This window comes from Gekko japonicus, unplaced genomic scaffold, assembly GCF_001447785.1.
Source record: "Gekko japonicus isolate JY-2015 unplaced genomic scaffold, Gekko_japonicus_V1.1 scaffold18, whole genome shotgun sequence".
NCBI lineage: Eukaryota > Metazoa > Chordata > Lepidosauria > Squamata > Gekkonidae > Gekko > Gekko japonicus.
The window spans coordinates 112,003-130,850 of NW_015170275.1; the positions used below are offsets into that span (position 1 = coordinate 112,003).

The 18,848-nt window shown below is 40.3% G+C and overlaps 1 protein-coding gene across 2 annotated transcripts in view; it reads left to right on the plus strand.

Annotated features, from left to right (window-relative positions):
- The first annotated feature begins 1,573 nt into the window (after positions 1-1,573).
- GLRA2 (glycine receptor alpha 2) overlaps positions 1,574-18,848 on the plus strand; it is a 193,783-nt gene continuing 176,508 nt past the window's right edge. For both annotated transcript variants that reach the window (XM_015417598.1, XM_015417599.1), the window contains exons 1-2: positions 1,574-1,641; positions 3,661-3,794. In XM_015417598.1, the coding sequence (XP_015273084.1) occupies positions 1,574-1,641; positions 3,661-3,794 (202 nt within the window). The remainder of the gene's footprint in view (positions 1,642-3,660; positions 3,795-18,848) is intronic.

The window sequence follows — 18,848 nt, forward strand, 5'->3', positions numbered from 1 at the left end:
CTTTCCCACTACCCCGGAAGCTGCTCTTTGTGTTTTCCCAGAGAAGATCCAGTGTGCACTCTGTGCTTCTGAGGAGTTCATACTTCTATCTGTTGTTACCACCAATCATCTTATTCTTTCTTCTTATCCCCTCCCCTTTTTCAAATAAGTCCTCATCTGGGGAGCTTTTTTGTTCCTCCACTTTCACATCAGGCACAGCCAGATTAAGAAAGGCACACAAACAAGCAGCCTCTTCTCATAACTTTCAAGTCACCCCTCCTAGGAAGCCCAGCATCCCCTTTTGTTGTGCTCCTTCTTAACCCTGCCAGAAACTGCAATGAAGTGGAGGGAACATAAATAACTGATACGTCTCAATCATATGGATACCCATCGGTACCCATGACGCTTCCTCATACTAAGTCAGACCATTGGTCTATCAAGGTCAGTACTGATTATTCTGACTAGAGGTGGCTCTCCAGGATCTCGGGAAGAGGTTTTTCATACCACCTGCTACTTGTTCCTTTTAACTGGAGAGGCTGAGAATTGAACCAGGGACTTTTTGCCTGCAAAGCTGTTGCTCTGCTACTGAGTCACAACTCCTTCCCTTTCATGATTCTATATTTTAAATTTTTGCAATTGCTGTTTTAATTGTTTTTGTCTTTTTTTCCTAAGTGCCTAAAATTTTCCCCTCCAACCCTTTGTGCCTTCTGTTTCTCCCTTTCCATTTTCCCTATCCTCCCCAAACTCGCAGTGTACAGTGGCAGATATCTGTAAAAATATGCCCTAAATGCGATCACGTGTGTCCTCAGAATTACAGAAGCGATTTGAATTTTTGCTTGCTGATCTGTGGCAAGCAGATGGGTTTAAAACAGGGGATGGGACGGGAGAGTTGAGTCCCTGTTTCTGGAGGAGGAAACGTCTCTGAACTCCAGTCACGTTTGATGGAGCCACTGAAGCATGCGCACAAGCTGAGCACGGAGCTGTCCAAGTGCTGAAATTTATAGTCAGTGTAACATCACAGCTCTTTCCTCTCATTCCGGCACAGGGAGCATAGCTTTTTCTAGAACCCAACACCAATCATTCTCTTACGATATTTACAACTTGCTGATAAGAAAAAAAGGAGGGGAAGGCAAAGAGCCCTCCCCTTTTTAACAACGATTCATACAAATACCAATTTTTAAGCCCAAGGGAAATAAAATCAGCTCCTGAAGACAAACCAATGCGGAAGCGTTAGTCCCTTTTGCATGATGTTAAGGTAGAGAAGCATTTGGGATTGGGGGGGGAGGAGGGGATTCAGCATTTGTGTAACAGCAGAGAATCATCAGTTCAGATGCTTTGTATCTTTTGTGTTGGCTGCTTGGGATGAGCCTGGGTTTAACCTGACAATGATTCCGAGGACTGGTACTTCTGATTTTTTACCATCTTCAATGGGTATAAATTTGGGTCTTCTCTTTCTGCTTTTAAAGAAATTTAAATTATTGCTGGATCTGGGAATTTAGACAAGACATAGTACTTTCTCTCCCCCTCCCCCTTGGTTGACTCTGGAATCGTTTCTGGGATATTTTTTCCACATTCAACGCAGAAAACAGGAGGAATGAACCGGCAGCTAGTGAACATTTTGACAGCCTTGTTTGCCTTTTTCTTAGAGACATACTACTTCAGGTAGGTGAATCCCTAATGCTCTGTAAACGGCTGTTAAAAGTATAGAAATGAAACTTATATAACAGATGAGTTATTTTGCTGAGTCTGTAAATGTTTCATTTTTAATTTGTATAGGGGCAGATTTTCCATGCGAAAAGAGCCGTTGCTTGGTAACACACTTAAAAATGCTGCACAAGTTTGTGCAATAGTGACATAGGAACCCTTTCCTCTAGGGTGAAATGCTTATACATGATGAAACTAAAAATATCTTCCCCTTTCAATGCTAATTGAAATCCTTCAATTAACACCTATCTTTCCTGTGGGATAGTGGAATCAGTTTGTCAGGAAGCAGTAATTTTTGTCTGAGGGTATACACTCAAAATCACTTAAAGTGGATTAGTTACCATTTAATGTTCATTAGCCACCCTATTGTGCTCATCATTGGAATAACTCAAGGGTGGGGAAAGGGTGGATTTCCACATTCATCTGTATGTGAGATAGTAATTCTGATATACATTACTGGCTGTGAGGAACCTGAGAGTGGCAATCACTCTGGATTAACACTCTGGATTAAGCATAAGAATGTGGTGCAAGAGGGGTAGATATTTACTTGTTGGGGGAGGGAATATAAAAATAAGGTTCATCATTTCAAGCAACACCTTGAAGTTAGTTTAATGTATGCAAGTCATATTGGCTCAATTAAACTATACATAAAAAAGAGAGAAGTTTGATTCAGAAATTGGCATTTTGGTTCAGTTTCAATGCATGATTATTTCTTTGGGGTACATATGTATTACAGGTGGAGAGGATATGTAGAACAAGCATGAAATATTAAATATATTAACTAGTTGAAATGTGTATCTAAATCACAGCTGGTGCATCTCAGTGAAACTACTGGTGATTTGTGAAAGATTATTGCAAATCAAATAGGTGGTTATCCAGTTTTGCGATTGGATATTCTTTCTCTTTACTAGAACATACCAACTCCTTCATTCTGATTGTTTAAATGTATTGTCATATCCTATTCAACAGTATTCAATTTAAGTAGGGAATGTTATAAAGGTGCATGAGGTTGGAACATGTTGCTGTTTTGTAGCGCAGGAGGAAAGTGGAATGTCTTGCTGAATCTAACATGTATATATTCTCTATATTCTCTATATTAATATTTCTGCTTCTTTGATCTCATCAATACTTGATCAGTTTTATCACTTATTTAAAACAGCATAAGAGCATGGCATGCTATAAAAAAGACTCTGAGAGGGTTACTTTTGATCCCTATTAGATGGATTGTTTGAAAAGACACCAAATAAAGTAAATAGTTTTGACAGAGTGGAATAGTTTTAAAGTCTGTGAGAGTGTTAGTTTCTTTATGAATCAAATTTGTTCATTTCAAGTGCCTCTTGTTCCTTGTCTTGGGGGGAAATGCCTAATACTCTGTATGCACAATGCTATGACAGCATGGGAGCACAATTAATACCTAATAAGATTTAAATTGATATGAATGTTATGAGAAGGAGCCATTATCCTTGCTTGATGCAGGCTGATAGAAAATTAAAATCCTCACATCTCTCTGTTTCCCAGAGGAAATAAATAGAATTGATGACGAATCAAGTCACTTAATTAATGCCTATTAAGATTTCATAGCTTTGGTGCTTGCATATTGTTTTGGACACTAACAGAGCCAAGGTTTCTAATTGCTATGTGATAAGTCTTTGCCAGTCAGTCTTCTGAAGCCACTATCAATCCAACATGTAGTGCAGAGTCATTTTATAATGGACTGCATGTGACAGACACTGCTATAGGTTTAATTGAAAGCATGGATTGAACACACCTCCTAATTTTTTTTTCACATTTCTGATCTGATTTCTTAAACCAAGTATGATGCTTTTGACAAATTGTATAGGTATAACCAGAACACAGTCATTCATGTAATCAGTGTTGGAATTTTTGGAAACTGGTGTTCATTTCTGTTGCACAAAATACCAATGTGGATATAATGGAAGCTGAATAATTGCTAATGCTAGCTAATAATGTGTTTAGGACGTCTTTCTGTAAAGAACATGATTCCAGATCTGGGAAATCCCCTTCACAGACACTATCTCCTTCAGATTTTTTGGACAAATTAATGGGACGGACATCAGGTTATGATGCACGAATAAGGCCAAATTTTAAAGGTAAGCCCATTTTAATTATTTGGGAGTCTGTAATATACAAGTTGGGTTAAATTTACACAGAGGTTCTGAAGTGTATTAGTTTAGTCTTAGGCTTTTCTGCGGCCCTGTTCTCAGAAGCATGTTCGTTGCACAATTATTCAAATGATTCTTTGCCATCACACAGACTGAACACCACAGAAACACTGCACAGATTAAAAAACACAATACTTTTCAGTGGAGTCTGCTTGAACGTTGAGGTATAAGGTATCAAGGCCTGGTTCACAACTACATCCTCCATTTTCCTACACTTTGCTGCCGTACTCTTGAGGACTGTTGTATGTGAATTAAGCTTCACTGAAAAGCAAAGTATCTGAGGTGGTGAAGTATATTCTATATGCAGTGTTAGGTCTGTGATGTTCAGTCACACAGGCAATTTGTCACTTGTTGCAGCCATCAAATGATGAACATGTTCTGTGAACCAGCTGCAATTATTAAGTACTCAAGTGATATGATCTCAAGTGGTTGCCGTGCCATTAGATCTGGTATTAGGTCTGTGAAGTTTTACTGGTTTCAGCAGATATATAATAATATTAATCTAAAGTAGCGTAGCTGAGACAATCAGCCTAACTGACGTGGAAATATCTTGGAGAATTAGTACTCTGATGAGTTTCATCACATTCAGTCTATAATCTTGCACTATAAATGACTATTTAATTACATTCTATGTACCAATGAAACTTTTAAAAATTTAGATACTATACCAGGATGTGTTTAGACACTCTTATCAATAAATTACAGATTACTTTATAACTGGGCTCTGTTAAGTCCACTTGGAAGCTGGTGGTTATAAGCATATGAGTGCCAGATCAGGGTATAAAATGTATCTGTGAAATACCTGGAGAGAGGATATCATTTGTCACTTATTGATGATATGAATTTATATTGTATTCAGTATTGTTTTCTAGTGTTGTTATAATTTAGATGTTTGTCATTTAGATCTGACCATGCCTGGTATGATACACTTGGGAATGAATCTGTTTCAGTGTCTACTGTTTCATCTCCAGAGTCGTAGACATCATCTAATTGAAAAAGTAGTGTTTTTTCTACTTTTGTTCTCTTATTATAAGCCTTGATCATCTGAGCTATAGAAGACTGCTTTTCTGTATCTACTGAACTGTCTCCTTTTACAAGGAGGTCTAAACTGAACACATTCTGCTCTCCTGGAAAAGTAGCTGTAAAGTGTGCTTTTCTGCTTCTCAATCTCAAGTCTGTTCCCTTTCTGAATTCTTCATTCTGGTGTTCAGCATCTTTTGTTTCCTTTGACTTCTAGCTTGTTCCCCACTTATTCTTTTAAGGAACACTACTGAGAGACAATAAAGTGAAAGTTACAAAAATACAGGAATAAAATATGCACACATATAGAAAATTACAATTTAAGTGAAGAGCTGATTTTTCACACAGGATTTTGGGAATGAGCTTGCAATCACAGTTGATGAGGAGAGGGCACTTGGTATTTATTCATTAAGCAGGATCTCTGTGTCACCTGCAGATTTCATATTTATAGAGAAAGGCTTAAATGTGTATTTTCTTCTTTAAGTAACCATTGTGGCCATGTTTAACTTTTGTGTTTAGATTGTTTATGATAATAGGATTAAAGATATTTGTTATTTAAGATGGAAGTATTCAAAACTGATGGTAAAACAAGATCATCTGAAAACTTTTGAGTAGGTTTTCATTCTGAATTGATCCCTTTCTCTAATACTTGTAAACATTTCTGCTTCATATTGTGCTTTGGAGATTTTAAAAAGGGTGCTTTCATAATGGAAAAGAAGGAAGAAGAATGCTTTTACCTTTTTTCATTCAGAAGACCAAAACATAAAAGGCAGTTTCTTTCATTGTGCTGCGTTATGTTACTCTAAGAGCATTCACGGTCTTCACTGAACAAAAACAGTCCCATAACACAAAGTGTACTTGCTCCTTTATCAACAGAACTGGATACTATGAAGGATACCACTTTATTTCTGCTACTGTTCTCTGAAACTAAGACAGTAACCACTCCCCATACTTAATCTTTAGAAGGCAGGCATGGTGTTTGTACATTTTAAAACTCTAATAACTGTAAACCTGTCATTTTGGGAGTCTGGCATCAAGACTGCATTACAACGTATATCTCATGGATCCATTTCAAGCTGGCTTATACACTTTCAGTGCAATCTATAGTCTAGCAGGTGTACATTTGCATCTAGAATGTTTAATTACTGCTTAATGAATGAATATGACATTTCAACAAACCTGCATATTTAAATAAAAATATTCTCCATAAGGTTGCCAACTCGCAGGTGGGGCTTGAAGTTCTCTCGGAGTTGCAACTGACCTCCAGATGAAAGAGATCAGTTTCCCTGAAGAAAATGGCTGTTATGGAGGGTGGACTCTATGTCATTAAAACCCTCTGAGGGCTCCCCCCCCCCGCCTTCCCCATGCTGCACCCCTGGATGTCTAGGAATTCCCTAACCCAGAGTTGGCAACCTAATTATCAAGCATTTTAAGCATGAAAAGAGAGATTTTGTTTGTTTGCCTTTTGAATTACAGAAGACAATCATACGGGATTACTACTTAGTTCCAGGATAAATTAATAACCATTTTGAACATTGTTTTGTAAAAAAAAAGTTGGTTAATGTTTATATATTCACCCAATGTTTTCTTTTTGTCTATAATACTTAAATGATGCTGCTGTTATCACAGTTTCTCAAAAAATATGTTACTCTATACAACCCACTTAAAGATACAGCTGCCTTTGCTAATCCAACATGATGAGCCATAAAAGGCCCCAGTAAATAAACCCTTCCCAGAACCGACCTCAGTCTCAGAACTGCTTAAAAATCTGTTAAACCCCATTTAATAACTCACATTTTCAATGCAAATCTTTCCAGACCTCATCAGGTCCTTCTTTAGAGCTTCCATATCTCCTTCCTCTATTTGCCTTATTCATTTTTAGCAGTTTTTAGCAACTGCTTTCTAATCTCTTCCTGGACCCCTCTTGCACCTATAGAAAGCCCTCCCTCATTGTTCCATACCATATATTTTTTCCATTTGGGAAACATTTCTTACACTACCAAAGAAGAAAAAGAGGAGTCCACATTGGCACTATTTAGTCACAACCCTAAAGAGCAAGGCCCTCTCTGTTTTAAAAAATAAAGGTCAAACCTTCTGCTTGAGTCTTATGACCAATGTCCCCTCTAAGCTGAGTTAGTGTGAGTTAGCTCACAGTTTTTTTAGCTTCCGGCTCACATATTTTTGTCTTAACTCAGCATGGCTGGCTCCAGAGCAAACTAATTTATGCAATAGCCAGATCGCTCGCTCACAACTTTAATGCCAGTAGCTCACAAAGTAGAATTTTTGGTCACAAGACTCCACTGCTTAGAGGGAGCATTGGTTATGACTCTGTTAATGGCAGAGCCTTCTCGTGGTGCAGAGACCCTTATAGTAGAGGAGCAGACATCCTTGGCTGGCCACTGGCAGAATGGAACTCTGGGATACAACCCCATGTTCTTACACGCGCTGAGACACTTTAAGTCATCCTAAACAGGCTTGCTCAGAAGTAATTCCCATTTTTATTCAGTGCAGTCTACTCCCCCAGAAAGTCGTGGAGTGCAGCCTAATTTGCCCAGTATGGTCACACAAGAAAATATTTGCATTTTTTTTTTTAATGTCATGCTTCCCAATATGGCCTGGAAGCTGAATCCTGTGCATTATGTCAATGTGAGGTAATGGACTTTCCACCCAGTGGTGAGGTACATCTTCAGGCCTCGCTAGGTTTTATTCTGGTGGTGTGTGGTACCACAAATCTTACAAAACATGCTTGAGGCACTTTTATAGTGGCCATTTTTGGACTGTTTCCAAGCACTCCACAGGTGTTCCAGAATATACCACATTCTGCAAATCAGCTTAGGAGTCACAGTGAAATACAGAAACTAATCTCGTTCCACTAAAATGTGTTCACAATAGAACTGAGTAGCAGCCCCCCCCCCAGTTGCTGTTAAAGAAAAAGATTTATTCTGTTTGATTTTGAAGGTAATACTAAAGTCCTACTTATTACCTCAGGTGGGAAGCAGGTGACCTGATTGGGGAACAACAGGATTAAGCCTTTCCTACCTATTTTCAAGTCTATCTTTCCATTCCTAAGGATTAGAAACATATTTTTCTTAAAGGAAAAAAAATGGAAATTCTGAGGTTGCTGCATTCTATCCCCAATCCTGGTTTCTATGCTTGTGCAGTATACAAGCTATACTTTTGCCCCCCTCTACTACATTTTTATCCTATTCTGCTTTCCAGGGAGCTCATACATAGCTCTCCATTCCTTCATTTTACCCTACCAGTCACCCTTTGAGTTAGATTAGGCAGAGAGATATGTGACTGGCCCAACGGTCACTCTTCAAGGCTGACTATTTATTTATTTAGGAAAATTGTAAGCTGCCTCTCTAGAGCCTGCTTGAGGCAGCTAGATCTAAATTGTCGATTTAAAGTCCTGTCTCCCCATTTTAAGCTCTCATATCACACCAGCACCATGCTATGATGTGCAGTTTATACGCACATACACATACACACCCTTTTAAGCCTACTGATTTCAGTGGACTTAGAAGAGTGTAACTGTGATCAGGATGGCACTGTTGGTAATTTTAATATAAACACAAGTGGTTTAAGAAAAGAGCTAGATTGTATAGTATAGCCGAAAGGAGTATTCACAACTATTGGAAAATCTCCAAATTTTCCCATTATATCATTCGCACTTTAACAGTGTGATCCTATGCAGATTTCAAAGGGCTTAGACTGGAGTCACTCTACATAGCATTACTTATCTCAGCATTCCCTGCTTAACTTCCAAAATCTGATGAGATCAGGCTCTGTGTTCCCTCTAAGGTGTGGAGTCTTGTGAGCAACAATCCTACTTTGTGAGCTAGTGGCATTACAGTTGTGAGCGAGCGATCTGGCTGCTGCATAAATTAGTTTGTTCTGGAGCCACCCTTCCTGAGCTAAGATAAATATGAGTGAACTGGAGGTTAAAAAACTGTGAGCTAGTTCACACTAACTCAGCTTAGAGGGAACGCTGGTCAGGCTATCCATTCACTTTTAAACCAAATAAAGTTCTTTGTTCTACAAGAGCTCTAGGGTAGTCTACATTTTTTTCTTCACATAGTTTAACAAAAGCACATGACACAGCAAAAAATTCTGATTGCCATGTTTACCCTAGCTTCTTTCGTTTTTCTTAGCAGAAACAGTGTTACAGGGCACCTATACTGCACAGTTACATCCAGCCGGATGGATTTCCATTGGAGATGAAAGGGCAATGAAGTGGTATGAATGTGATCTAGCATGGATTTCTATTGGCATATATTTGCATGATGATCATGCTTCCATTATGAAGCTGCCTTATAGTTGGACCATTGGTTCATTTTGCCTAGCATAGTCTGCTGCTCTGACTGGCTGCAGTTCTCTAAGGTCTCAAGCAGTTGTCTTAACTAATCTTGCTAGCTGTGATCCTTTTCCACTGGAAACAGTAAGGATCAAACCGTGAACCTTTCTGCATGTAATGCATATGCTATACTATTGAGCTGAGTGCTGTAGATTATATGACACACTGAAAATTTCCTCTGTTGGTATTTCTATGATCATTGGCAGGGAGAATATTTTTCCAAAACAAGGCTAAATCTCAGCACCATCCATCTTCCCTCACATCAAAAGCTGTAGGAATACATTTATTTGACAGTCATTTAGTGGTGATTTGCATTAAGATTCTCTCTGACTAGATGCTACAAGCTGGTATCTCCTGTGAAAAGCAGTGCAAAGAACCAAAGCAACTGGGCAGCTAGTATTTCCTAGTATGAGAAGTTCAGAATATAGTATGAAAGAAAAATGAATGCAGTCCTCCCTGAGATGAGGAAGACTCAGTCTGGACAGGGGGAAATAACACCATGCAAGAGAAGAAGCAGGTATATTCTTGAGACAGTAGAGTGACTCTGAGCAGACGCAAATTTAGCATAATGATCAGAATTGGGTTAATTTGCATATTTTCAGACTGGACATAAGGATTTAAGTTTAGTTAACACAGTTAGATATTTTTTTTTACTCTAATTTTTTGGGACACCTGCTTTTAGTGGCTGCTATTCCTTTTCCTGTGTACAGTTACAGGAAGTCTGTTGGGATGTAATAAAAAGGCAGTTCATGCACCTCAGTATTGCACTACAAATACAACACTCTGTTTGGGTACCAGTACAGGTCATGATGGATGGGCTTGCACATGCATGTCTATCAGACAATAGTTTTTTATTTGATATCTCAGAGCTAAAGGCAAGAATCGCCTCCATGGGAAAGTAATGTGCTTGTGGAGGCACAGTGTGAAGTGATATGGAAGCCAGGTCTGAGTTTGATGTATGGTGGCTGTTTTGTGCATTCAGATGATTGTGATGCTCAAGTCATTAAACTTATATAGATGAACAGGGTGAGTTCCTTCACCCTGGGTTGGCTTGGCCATCTGTATCATTCTGGCACGTGGTCAAATAGGATGCTGCCACACATCAGGGACAGGTGTGTAATGAAGTATATGGTACAATGGTTCTCACTCTCTACCTTTTGACTGAAGTGTGAAATCGCTTTCAAACCGTGCTTTTTGTTCCTTTAGTCTTGAGGGTTAATGCGGGGTGCAAAAACTAAGGAGGAATTGGATGCTATGCCTGTTTTACACTGTGACCATTTTCCTAAGGGGGGAAAATGCTTTTCATAGATGCATGTCAGTGCTTTTCATAGATGCATGTCGGACCAACAATGCAATAGGTGCTGCTTTTATATCATTGCATTACTATGTGCTGCACCTGTTGAATTTCTGCCTTTTATGCAATTGTCCACTACACAAAGCTTTGGTCAAGAGTAAGAGTGATGTTTCAATTACTAAGGGAGGAAAAAAAATTACCACAGTTGTGTACCACTTGAGCAGCATATAATCTGACTAGCCAGCAGAGAACCAGGCTTTACCTTCTCTTATGCATAACTGGGTGAAACAGAAAGCACTGGTCTAATACCTAGATCAGGAACTGCATGGGAAGCGATGGTTGTTGTTAGAAGTCCTTCCTGAAGCCAACTATGGAGAGACTAGCCAGGGTAGTGATGATTGCTCTCTGCCTTGGGAGTCACATGTGGTTCTTCTGACATACACAATATGTGCCCACCTTGGGTTGCCAACTCTGACCTGGAAAATCCCTGGAGATTTGGGAGCAGTGCTCATAGAGGGGAGAATTTGAGGAGGGATTTTACTTAGAATCTATGATATACCATTGATTTTGCCCTCTAAAGCTGCCATTTCCTCCAGTGGAACTGATCTGTGTAGTCTGGAGATCAGTTGTAATTCTGGAAGATCTCCAGGCCCCACCTGAAGACTGGCAACCCTACCCACCCCAAATTTCAGGAAAGTGGGTAAGACTATGAGGCCATTGTTCAGTGAGGCTTGTGGTTCTCTGATGGTTGCAATCTTGAAACATCTGCCACTGGAGGACAAGCAAGTTGCAAGTCTCCCTGAGGTGCGGGCCTCATGCCAGGAATAGAAACAAAGGGCCTATCCACTACCCTTCTCTGCAAACTCTGCGCTTGCCTCCTAGTACCCAGGCAGTTGTCTGCAGAGAAAAGAGTCAAATCACCATAACGACAGCAATCATTCAGCCAGGAAAAGAGAAAGCTGGCCACAGTGGCATGACAGTGGTTTTACTTCCCTTTCTCCTTGGCCTGTTCTGATCTCCTCCAGGTGCCAGAGCAATCTCACTCTCTCACCTGAGCAGCTGTGCCTCACACTGGGACAGGGGAGAGCAAGTAGGCAGAAAGAGAAAAAAGGCGCACAGTCTCTTGAGATGAGAGGCTTCACAACACGGCTTGCTGGCTCACATCAAGAGCAGGCTTCCGCCATGGGCAGCCGGAGTACCCTTTATTTCCCTCACTGCCATCTCACCCTCTCCCTTGCATAAAGCAGAGCAACCTTGGCCATCTTGCCGTCACCTGAGCTATAAGCCTTGTGTCAGGGAGAGAGAAAGAAGACAGCAAGGGAAATAAAGGATCACAGACTTCCAACTGTAGGAGTCTACTGTGAGACAGTCAACAAAGAAATGCTCCCGGTTCAACCTGAGTAGGCTCCTGCAGCAGGAAACCAGAGCAGCCCTTCTATCACTGCCTTCTTGCGGTCTTCCCCTCACACCAAGTATACAAGGGCTGATTGAGGTTCAACAGTGTGTGTACTGGGGCAAGACAACTCTACATGCTCATGGGTACTCTGCTAATTGAAAAGGTTATGATCATAGATATATATTTAATATGAGTAATTATTATTCGTATGCGTGTGTTCGGTGGGATGGTGTACAGGGCACTCAGTTGTAATGTGGCTCTTTTGGTGGGTGGTAATTGTGAATGTGTCTCTTCATGAGTTGTGGAATTAGTAGCACGGCTTTACAAGACTAAGAAGAGGTGCATAAGAATGCAATGTATATATTTGAACAGAGCTATAAATTCAAAGTTATACATTCAAAGAAAGGAGGTGGCACATTGGGACAAAATTATTCCAAAAAGTATAGGCTAACGGGGTCTGTCTGTCTGTCTAGTACTGCTCTGAACTTGCTGAGACTGAGAGGGGAAAAGATCTTGGGGTCACAGTGGATAGTTCAATGAAAGTGTCAACCCAGTTTGCTGCAGCAGTGAAAAAGGCAAACTCTATGTTAGGGATTATTAGGAAAGGGATTGAGAATAAAACAGCCAGTATTGTACTCTATGGTGCGGCCTTATTTGGAATACTGTGCACGGTTCTGGTCACCATATCTCAAAAAGGACATTGCGGAGCTGGAAAAAGTACAGAGGGGACCAAGATGATTAGGCAGTTGGAACACCTTCCCTATGAGGAAAGGCTGAAGAGTCTGGGACTTTTCAGTTTAGAAAAGAGATGACTACAGGGGGGCATGATAGAGGTTTATAAAAATTATGCATGGGGTGGACAGATACAGAGCAATTTCCCCCTCTCTCAAAATACTAGAACTTGAGGGGGAACAGTGAAGGTGATGGGCAGCAAGTTCAGGACAGACAAAAGGAAATACTACTTCATACAGAGAGACCGATTCCCCACAAGCAGCTGTGCCACCCTCACTCTTCTGTTTCCCCCGCTTGCATTGGTCAATTTCACACTATTCCGTTGTGCGGCCGCATTTTGACCCACAGCTCCCTCCGATTTCCCCCATGTCTTCTCGATCCTTGTTTTTTTTAGATCGATATTCAAATGTGGAGTTTGCTGCCAGAGGATGTAGCGAGGGCCACAGGAATAAAAACTTTGAAAAGGGGATTAGATAGATTCCTGGAGGATTAAGTCTATCAATGGCTACTATCCATGGTGGCTGAGGGGAGCCTCCACTTTCAGAGGCACTAATTCTACAAATCCTAGAGCCAAGAGGAAAGCTGTGGCCTCTATGCCCAGTTGTTGGTTGTCCTGTGGAACTGGTTGGCCACTATGTGAGACAGGATGCTGGACACGATGGACCATTATTCTGATCCAGCAGGGCTATTCTTATGTTCTTATAACCAATGTTCCCTCTAAGCTGTGGAGCGTTGTGAACAAAAATTCTACTTTGTGAGCTACTGGCATTAAAGTTGTGAGCGAGCGATTTGGCTGCTGCATACATTAGTTTGCTCTGGAGCCCTCCTTCCTGAGCAGAGACAAAAGTGTGTGAGCCGGAGGCTGAAAAATGGTGAGCTAGCTCACACCAACTCAGCTTAGAGGGAACACTGCTTATAACCCACCTGGGAGCGAGTTATATCTGAATGCAGGTGGGGATTCACATGTTTTAATGACCTCCTCATAAAAAAAGTTCTGCATTTATGAAAAATAGCAGATCAAAAAGATAGCTAGACTAGAACCTTTTCCTGTGACATGCTAGCTTTACCCAGCAGTGGGTTTTTTAGTTTTTTTAAAAAAAAATGCAAACATGCAGCCTTCCACCAGCATGCTGAATCAGTACAGCCTCAGGAGAATTGTTAACATAATGTGTATGAATGTATAGTTCAACCCTTACACTGCAATTATGCATGATTATATTTCTATGTAAACAACACTCTCTTTTCTTTGTGTAACCATTGATACCCTCCAGGCCTTTTGGATAAATGAGGCTGAACTATATATAGTGTCTTCACTGCCAGAAAATGTAGTGACAGGGCTGTTATTTCATGTTCTAGAATGACAATGTGCCCCAAGTTGCTCCTTCTGATGCAAAAGGGCATGTGAAAGTTACAGTGAGCTCTGTATTAGCAAGCAGCAATTTGGCTGTGTAAGGAGTGCAGTTATGAAGAAATCATGTCTGATTATAATTCATCTCTGGGTGTAATGTCATTTCATGCTGAGTCAATGCGTTTAAATCTGGATAATAAACACACTGGACCAGGTCACTTATTTATAATTTACCCTGACAACAGTTTCAGATAATGGCTTTTGTGCTTTATCTTTCTGGCATTGGGAGTCAGATATTTTGCCAGGTTGAAGCCTATTGCTTTGTAATTTGCCAGTTGTTCAGAGAAAGAATTGATAACATAAACTACTTAGTGAAAGAAAAAGTAAAGTATTTCATGGCAAGTCAATAATATAGCAAAACAGTTGTTGCATGAAAACAGTGAGGGGCAGTATGCCAAGTGAATTAAAAAGAAATTCCTTTATTTTTAAGAACACTGAAATGTATATTGAATATTGATCTCCGAACATGAATCTGTGTAACTGGAGAATTATGGTCCTGATTTATATATTCATATGTCTGGCCTTCCAGTTTGCATGGTGGAGAAAAGTATCCCCCCGCCCTTTTCTACTATGCACGCATGAACAGTAATGGAAGAGTTGTGTGTCCCCCACCCCCCGAACGTAATGAGCAACAAGCTGATTGGAGAAAAACACCATCCCTTTTTCTGAGGACAAAATGAATCACACAATTGGGCTGCACATGGATGCCCCTTCATATTTAATGTTACACTTATGGCAGAGAGAATGGAGGTGCACCAGTACCCCTCCACATGAATTGGAACAATCAGAATGTTTTAATCAGGCCTTACTTCCTAAGACTATGTAAAAAAGATTCATGAAAGAAACACAGCATAAATATTGGCAGAGTCTACTTGGAATTTCTTCTGTGCACAGAGATATCCAGTCGTATCAATTGGATAAATCTTGTCATCTGATTCATGTTACTATGGCAGCATTAAAAAATGCTTCCCCTGGTCTGGCTCCATCTTCCCAAAGGGAGAACTGGATCATGCAAAATCATCTCAAATCACATTGTTACTTTTAATACCAGCTAAATCTGACCACTAATATAAGTAAGGGTGATTATAGATCATACACCGTTTCATATTCCATTCAACCAGATCATGCTATTTTTATCTATGGAGCCCAAATCGGTTGAGGCAAAGGCCAGTTTGGTGAAGTGGTTAAGAGCGGCAGATTCTAATCTGGAGAACCACATGTGATTCCCCACTCCTCCACTTGAGGCCAGATGGATGGCCTTGGGTCAGTCACAGCTCTCTGAGCTCTCTCAGCCTCACAGGATGTCTGTTGTAGGGAGAGGAAGGGAAGGTGATTGTAAGCCACTCTGAGACTCCAAGTGAAGGGCAGGGTATAAACCCAGCTCCTCCTCCTCCTCCTCCCTTACTATCCAGTCCACCCTTGCTCTCTGTACCCCCACCAGTAGAAGTTACAAAGTTAGCAAACAGATGCAGAGCCTTTTCTTTAGTGGCACCCAATGCCCCCTCTAAACTGTGGAGTCTGTGAGCAAAAATTCTACTTTGTGAGCCACTGCCATTAAAGGTGTGAGTGAGCGATTTGGCTACTGCATAAATTAACTTGCTCTGCAGCCATCCTTCCTGAGCTGAGACAAAAATGTGTGAGCCGGAGACTAAAAAACTGAGCTAGCTCACACTAACTCAGCTTAGAGGGAATACTGGTGGCACCTCACCTGTGGAATGCCTTCTCCCCCATAAACCCTACACTGTTCTCTTTTAGGTTCCAGGATAAAACATTTCTACCCAGGGTTTTAACTAGGGTTTGATGTTTTAGTTTTTACGATGTGCTTCTAGCCTGAGGTCTGCTATGATGACCATTTAGACTGCCAAATACTTTATGCTTAGGATTCTGGGTTTTGTTGCTTTCTGTTTTTCAAGCTTTTTTATGTTTCTGGATTTTATTGGCTGGTTTTTATTCAATGATATTGTATGCTGGTTAGAGTGTCAGTATAGGATACGGAGGGCCCAGGTTTGAATCTCCACTGTACCATGGAAGCTTGCTGGGTGACCTTGAATCACGTACACATCCCAACCCAACCTACCTTACAGTTATTGTGAGAATAAAATGGAGGAGAGAACATTGTAAGCTGCTGGAGGGGGGGAGGGTATAAATGAAGTAAATATAAAGAAATGATTTATTTTATCTTGTTTTATTTTGTGAGTGGCTTCAAGCAGGTTTCTGAAGAGGTGGCATATAGCTATTTTAAATAAACAATTCTTTTATTCTGTGGGATATAATTTTGAAAAGTGGTAGAACTATCCACCCCCCCCCCGAGTCACACATCCACCCATGTACATTGTTACTATTTTGCCATCTTTTGAAAAAAGTTTTAAATGTTTCAAACTTATTAAAAGTCTGAGAGCTCCTTTGCAGTACTTTTCAAGTTATGGAGCACTCATGCTGCCTTTTTAAAAGGTAAACAGTGTGATCCTAACCTCTGTGCATCCTTTGTAGTCCATCAAAGTCAATAAGCTTCCAAAAGTGTGCCTGCATTTAGAACTTCACTGAAAAGTGCTGAACACCAGCAAGATCATCCTACTCCACAGTTATGCCCTACCATATTCTGCCTCTTTTTATTTCCTCTCCCCACCACTTTAAACTTACTTGTTTGTTAGTGGTGCAGTTCATCATCTCTGGAGCAAACATGTATCTTGATTTGTGTTTTTTCCCTTGTGTGGCAGAACAGACTATCGACTTCATCAAGGTTAGTCTTGACATTTATGCATGGGGCAGAACATTGTGCTCATGATAAGCACTGGTATAGCTCAGAGGATAAAATACAGATGTTTCCCCCCCTCTTTTGCAAATACAGAAAACTTCCTATGAGTAGAAGGTGCATATTACCTTTTTTCAGCTTTTAAAACTAGAATTCAAATTTCAGTTGCCACTGAAAAGATGGCAAGAGAGTTCAATGCTGGTAGATTCCATATAGATACATCAGAGGATCAACAGTGATGTTTTTTCTTCTGAAGGGAATGTCAGACTGACACAGTAGGAGGATATACTGTCAATAAGAAAGCAGGAGGAATCACAAAACAGTGCAAGACAAAAAGAAGGTCAGAGTGTGTCTCTTATTGAAACCACTAAGCATTGCAAACCTTGTGTGTACTTGAGAACAAAATTTAATCCAATAATCTGTACAGCTATATTCATCTGGCTCTTCCATTTTCTGGCTCCAACTGAACATAACATTAATAGATAAAAGAAATATAAAAAATTGAACAATGGACACATTTCCCTCCTTTATATATCACATTGAGTTTAAAATGTGCTAGATCTGAGGCACAATCCAGTCAAAGCCAATCACTTGTTCCCAGTTTATTTCAATGAGAGGTTTGTGTTCAAATACCTGGGAACTAAAGGTCTTTAAATGGACCGGATTTAAATAGACAGGATTGCAGATACTTTTCTGCAAAACACTGACTTGCACTTCTTTCTTTTATATATTGCTTTGTGTATCAAATTGAATGGATTAGTTGTGGTGGTAAGTTGGCCCAGCCTTAGGTAGTGATAGTACTACAGAGCACTTTCGCTGTGGCCTGGTCTGCACGCACAGCAAAGTGATATGATAGTATCTGTAATGTAAACATATATGCACAGCTTTTAAGTGAGCCCTCAAGAACTAGTTTTCTGTTTCCCCCCAAGGTTTGTACAGGAGGCACCTCACTTGTGTTTGGTGCTATGGTTGTAGTCTCTTGGGGTATGTGAGAGTTCTCCTTTGGCAAGTATCCTTTCTTTTCCAGCTAAGCACAACAATGATGTCTGTTGCTACCAAAGTCTTCTGTGAGTCTGCTACAAAGCAGACTGAAGGGGTGAATTGGAAGCAGAGTAGATAAACTCCCTCTACCAACCACGCCTCAAAGAATGCTAAGGTGTTCTGAGGTAATAAAGTGGACTGTACCACTCCAGAGTGCAGGGGAATACCATTTATGAATACCTCACATATAGGAACACATGTAGTAGTAGTAGTAGTAGTAGTAGTAGTAGTAACAACAACAACAACAACAACAACAACAACAACAACAATAATAATAATAATAATAATAATAATAATAATAATAATAATAATAATAATAATAATAATAATAAAAAGAGAATATGTAGCACATCCGAAAAGGTTTAGACCAGCCTGTACTGTGCTGGCTGTGCTAATATTCTACTTGCAAGATGCTGTGTGGGAACATTCACAGACATGACTCCCCATCTGTAGTCTTGAGTTTTAGAGACCGTTTTGCCATTTCTGAACTCTTGTTATGCTGCTGCAAGTGTCGACCAAGCCTCAGATTCCATGAGTCCAGATTTAAAACTACATTGCAATATTTCACATTTTTTTTTTAAAAAAAGTAGGATCATCCTGTGTGTGAGTGGGTGGGGCTCTGGGTGAAGTCTGGCAGCCGAGCAATGTGGACCAACACTTAGGTTTGCCCATCTGCAGGCCTGGGCTGGAGTTCTCCTGGAATTACAGCTGATCTCCTGACTATAGTGATCAGTTTCCTCAGGAGAATGGAATCTTTGGAGGGTAGAGTCTATGGCCCCACATCCCTGCCAAGCTCCCTCCCCAAACTCCTTTGTCCCCGGCATCCACCTCAAGTTGCCCGGAATTTCCCTACCTGGAGTTGGCAGGTATGTTTTTACCATGTTTCAAGATCTCTACATGCATAATTCTGTGCTAAGCATGCTGTTAATAGTGCACTGTTCTGTTCTACAATTGGTAGTATTAAGAAACAAAGTACAAATAT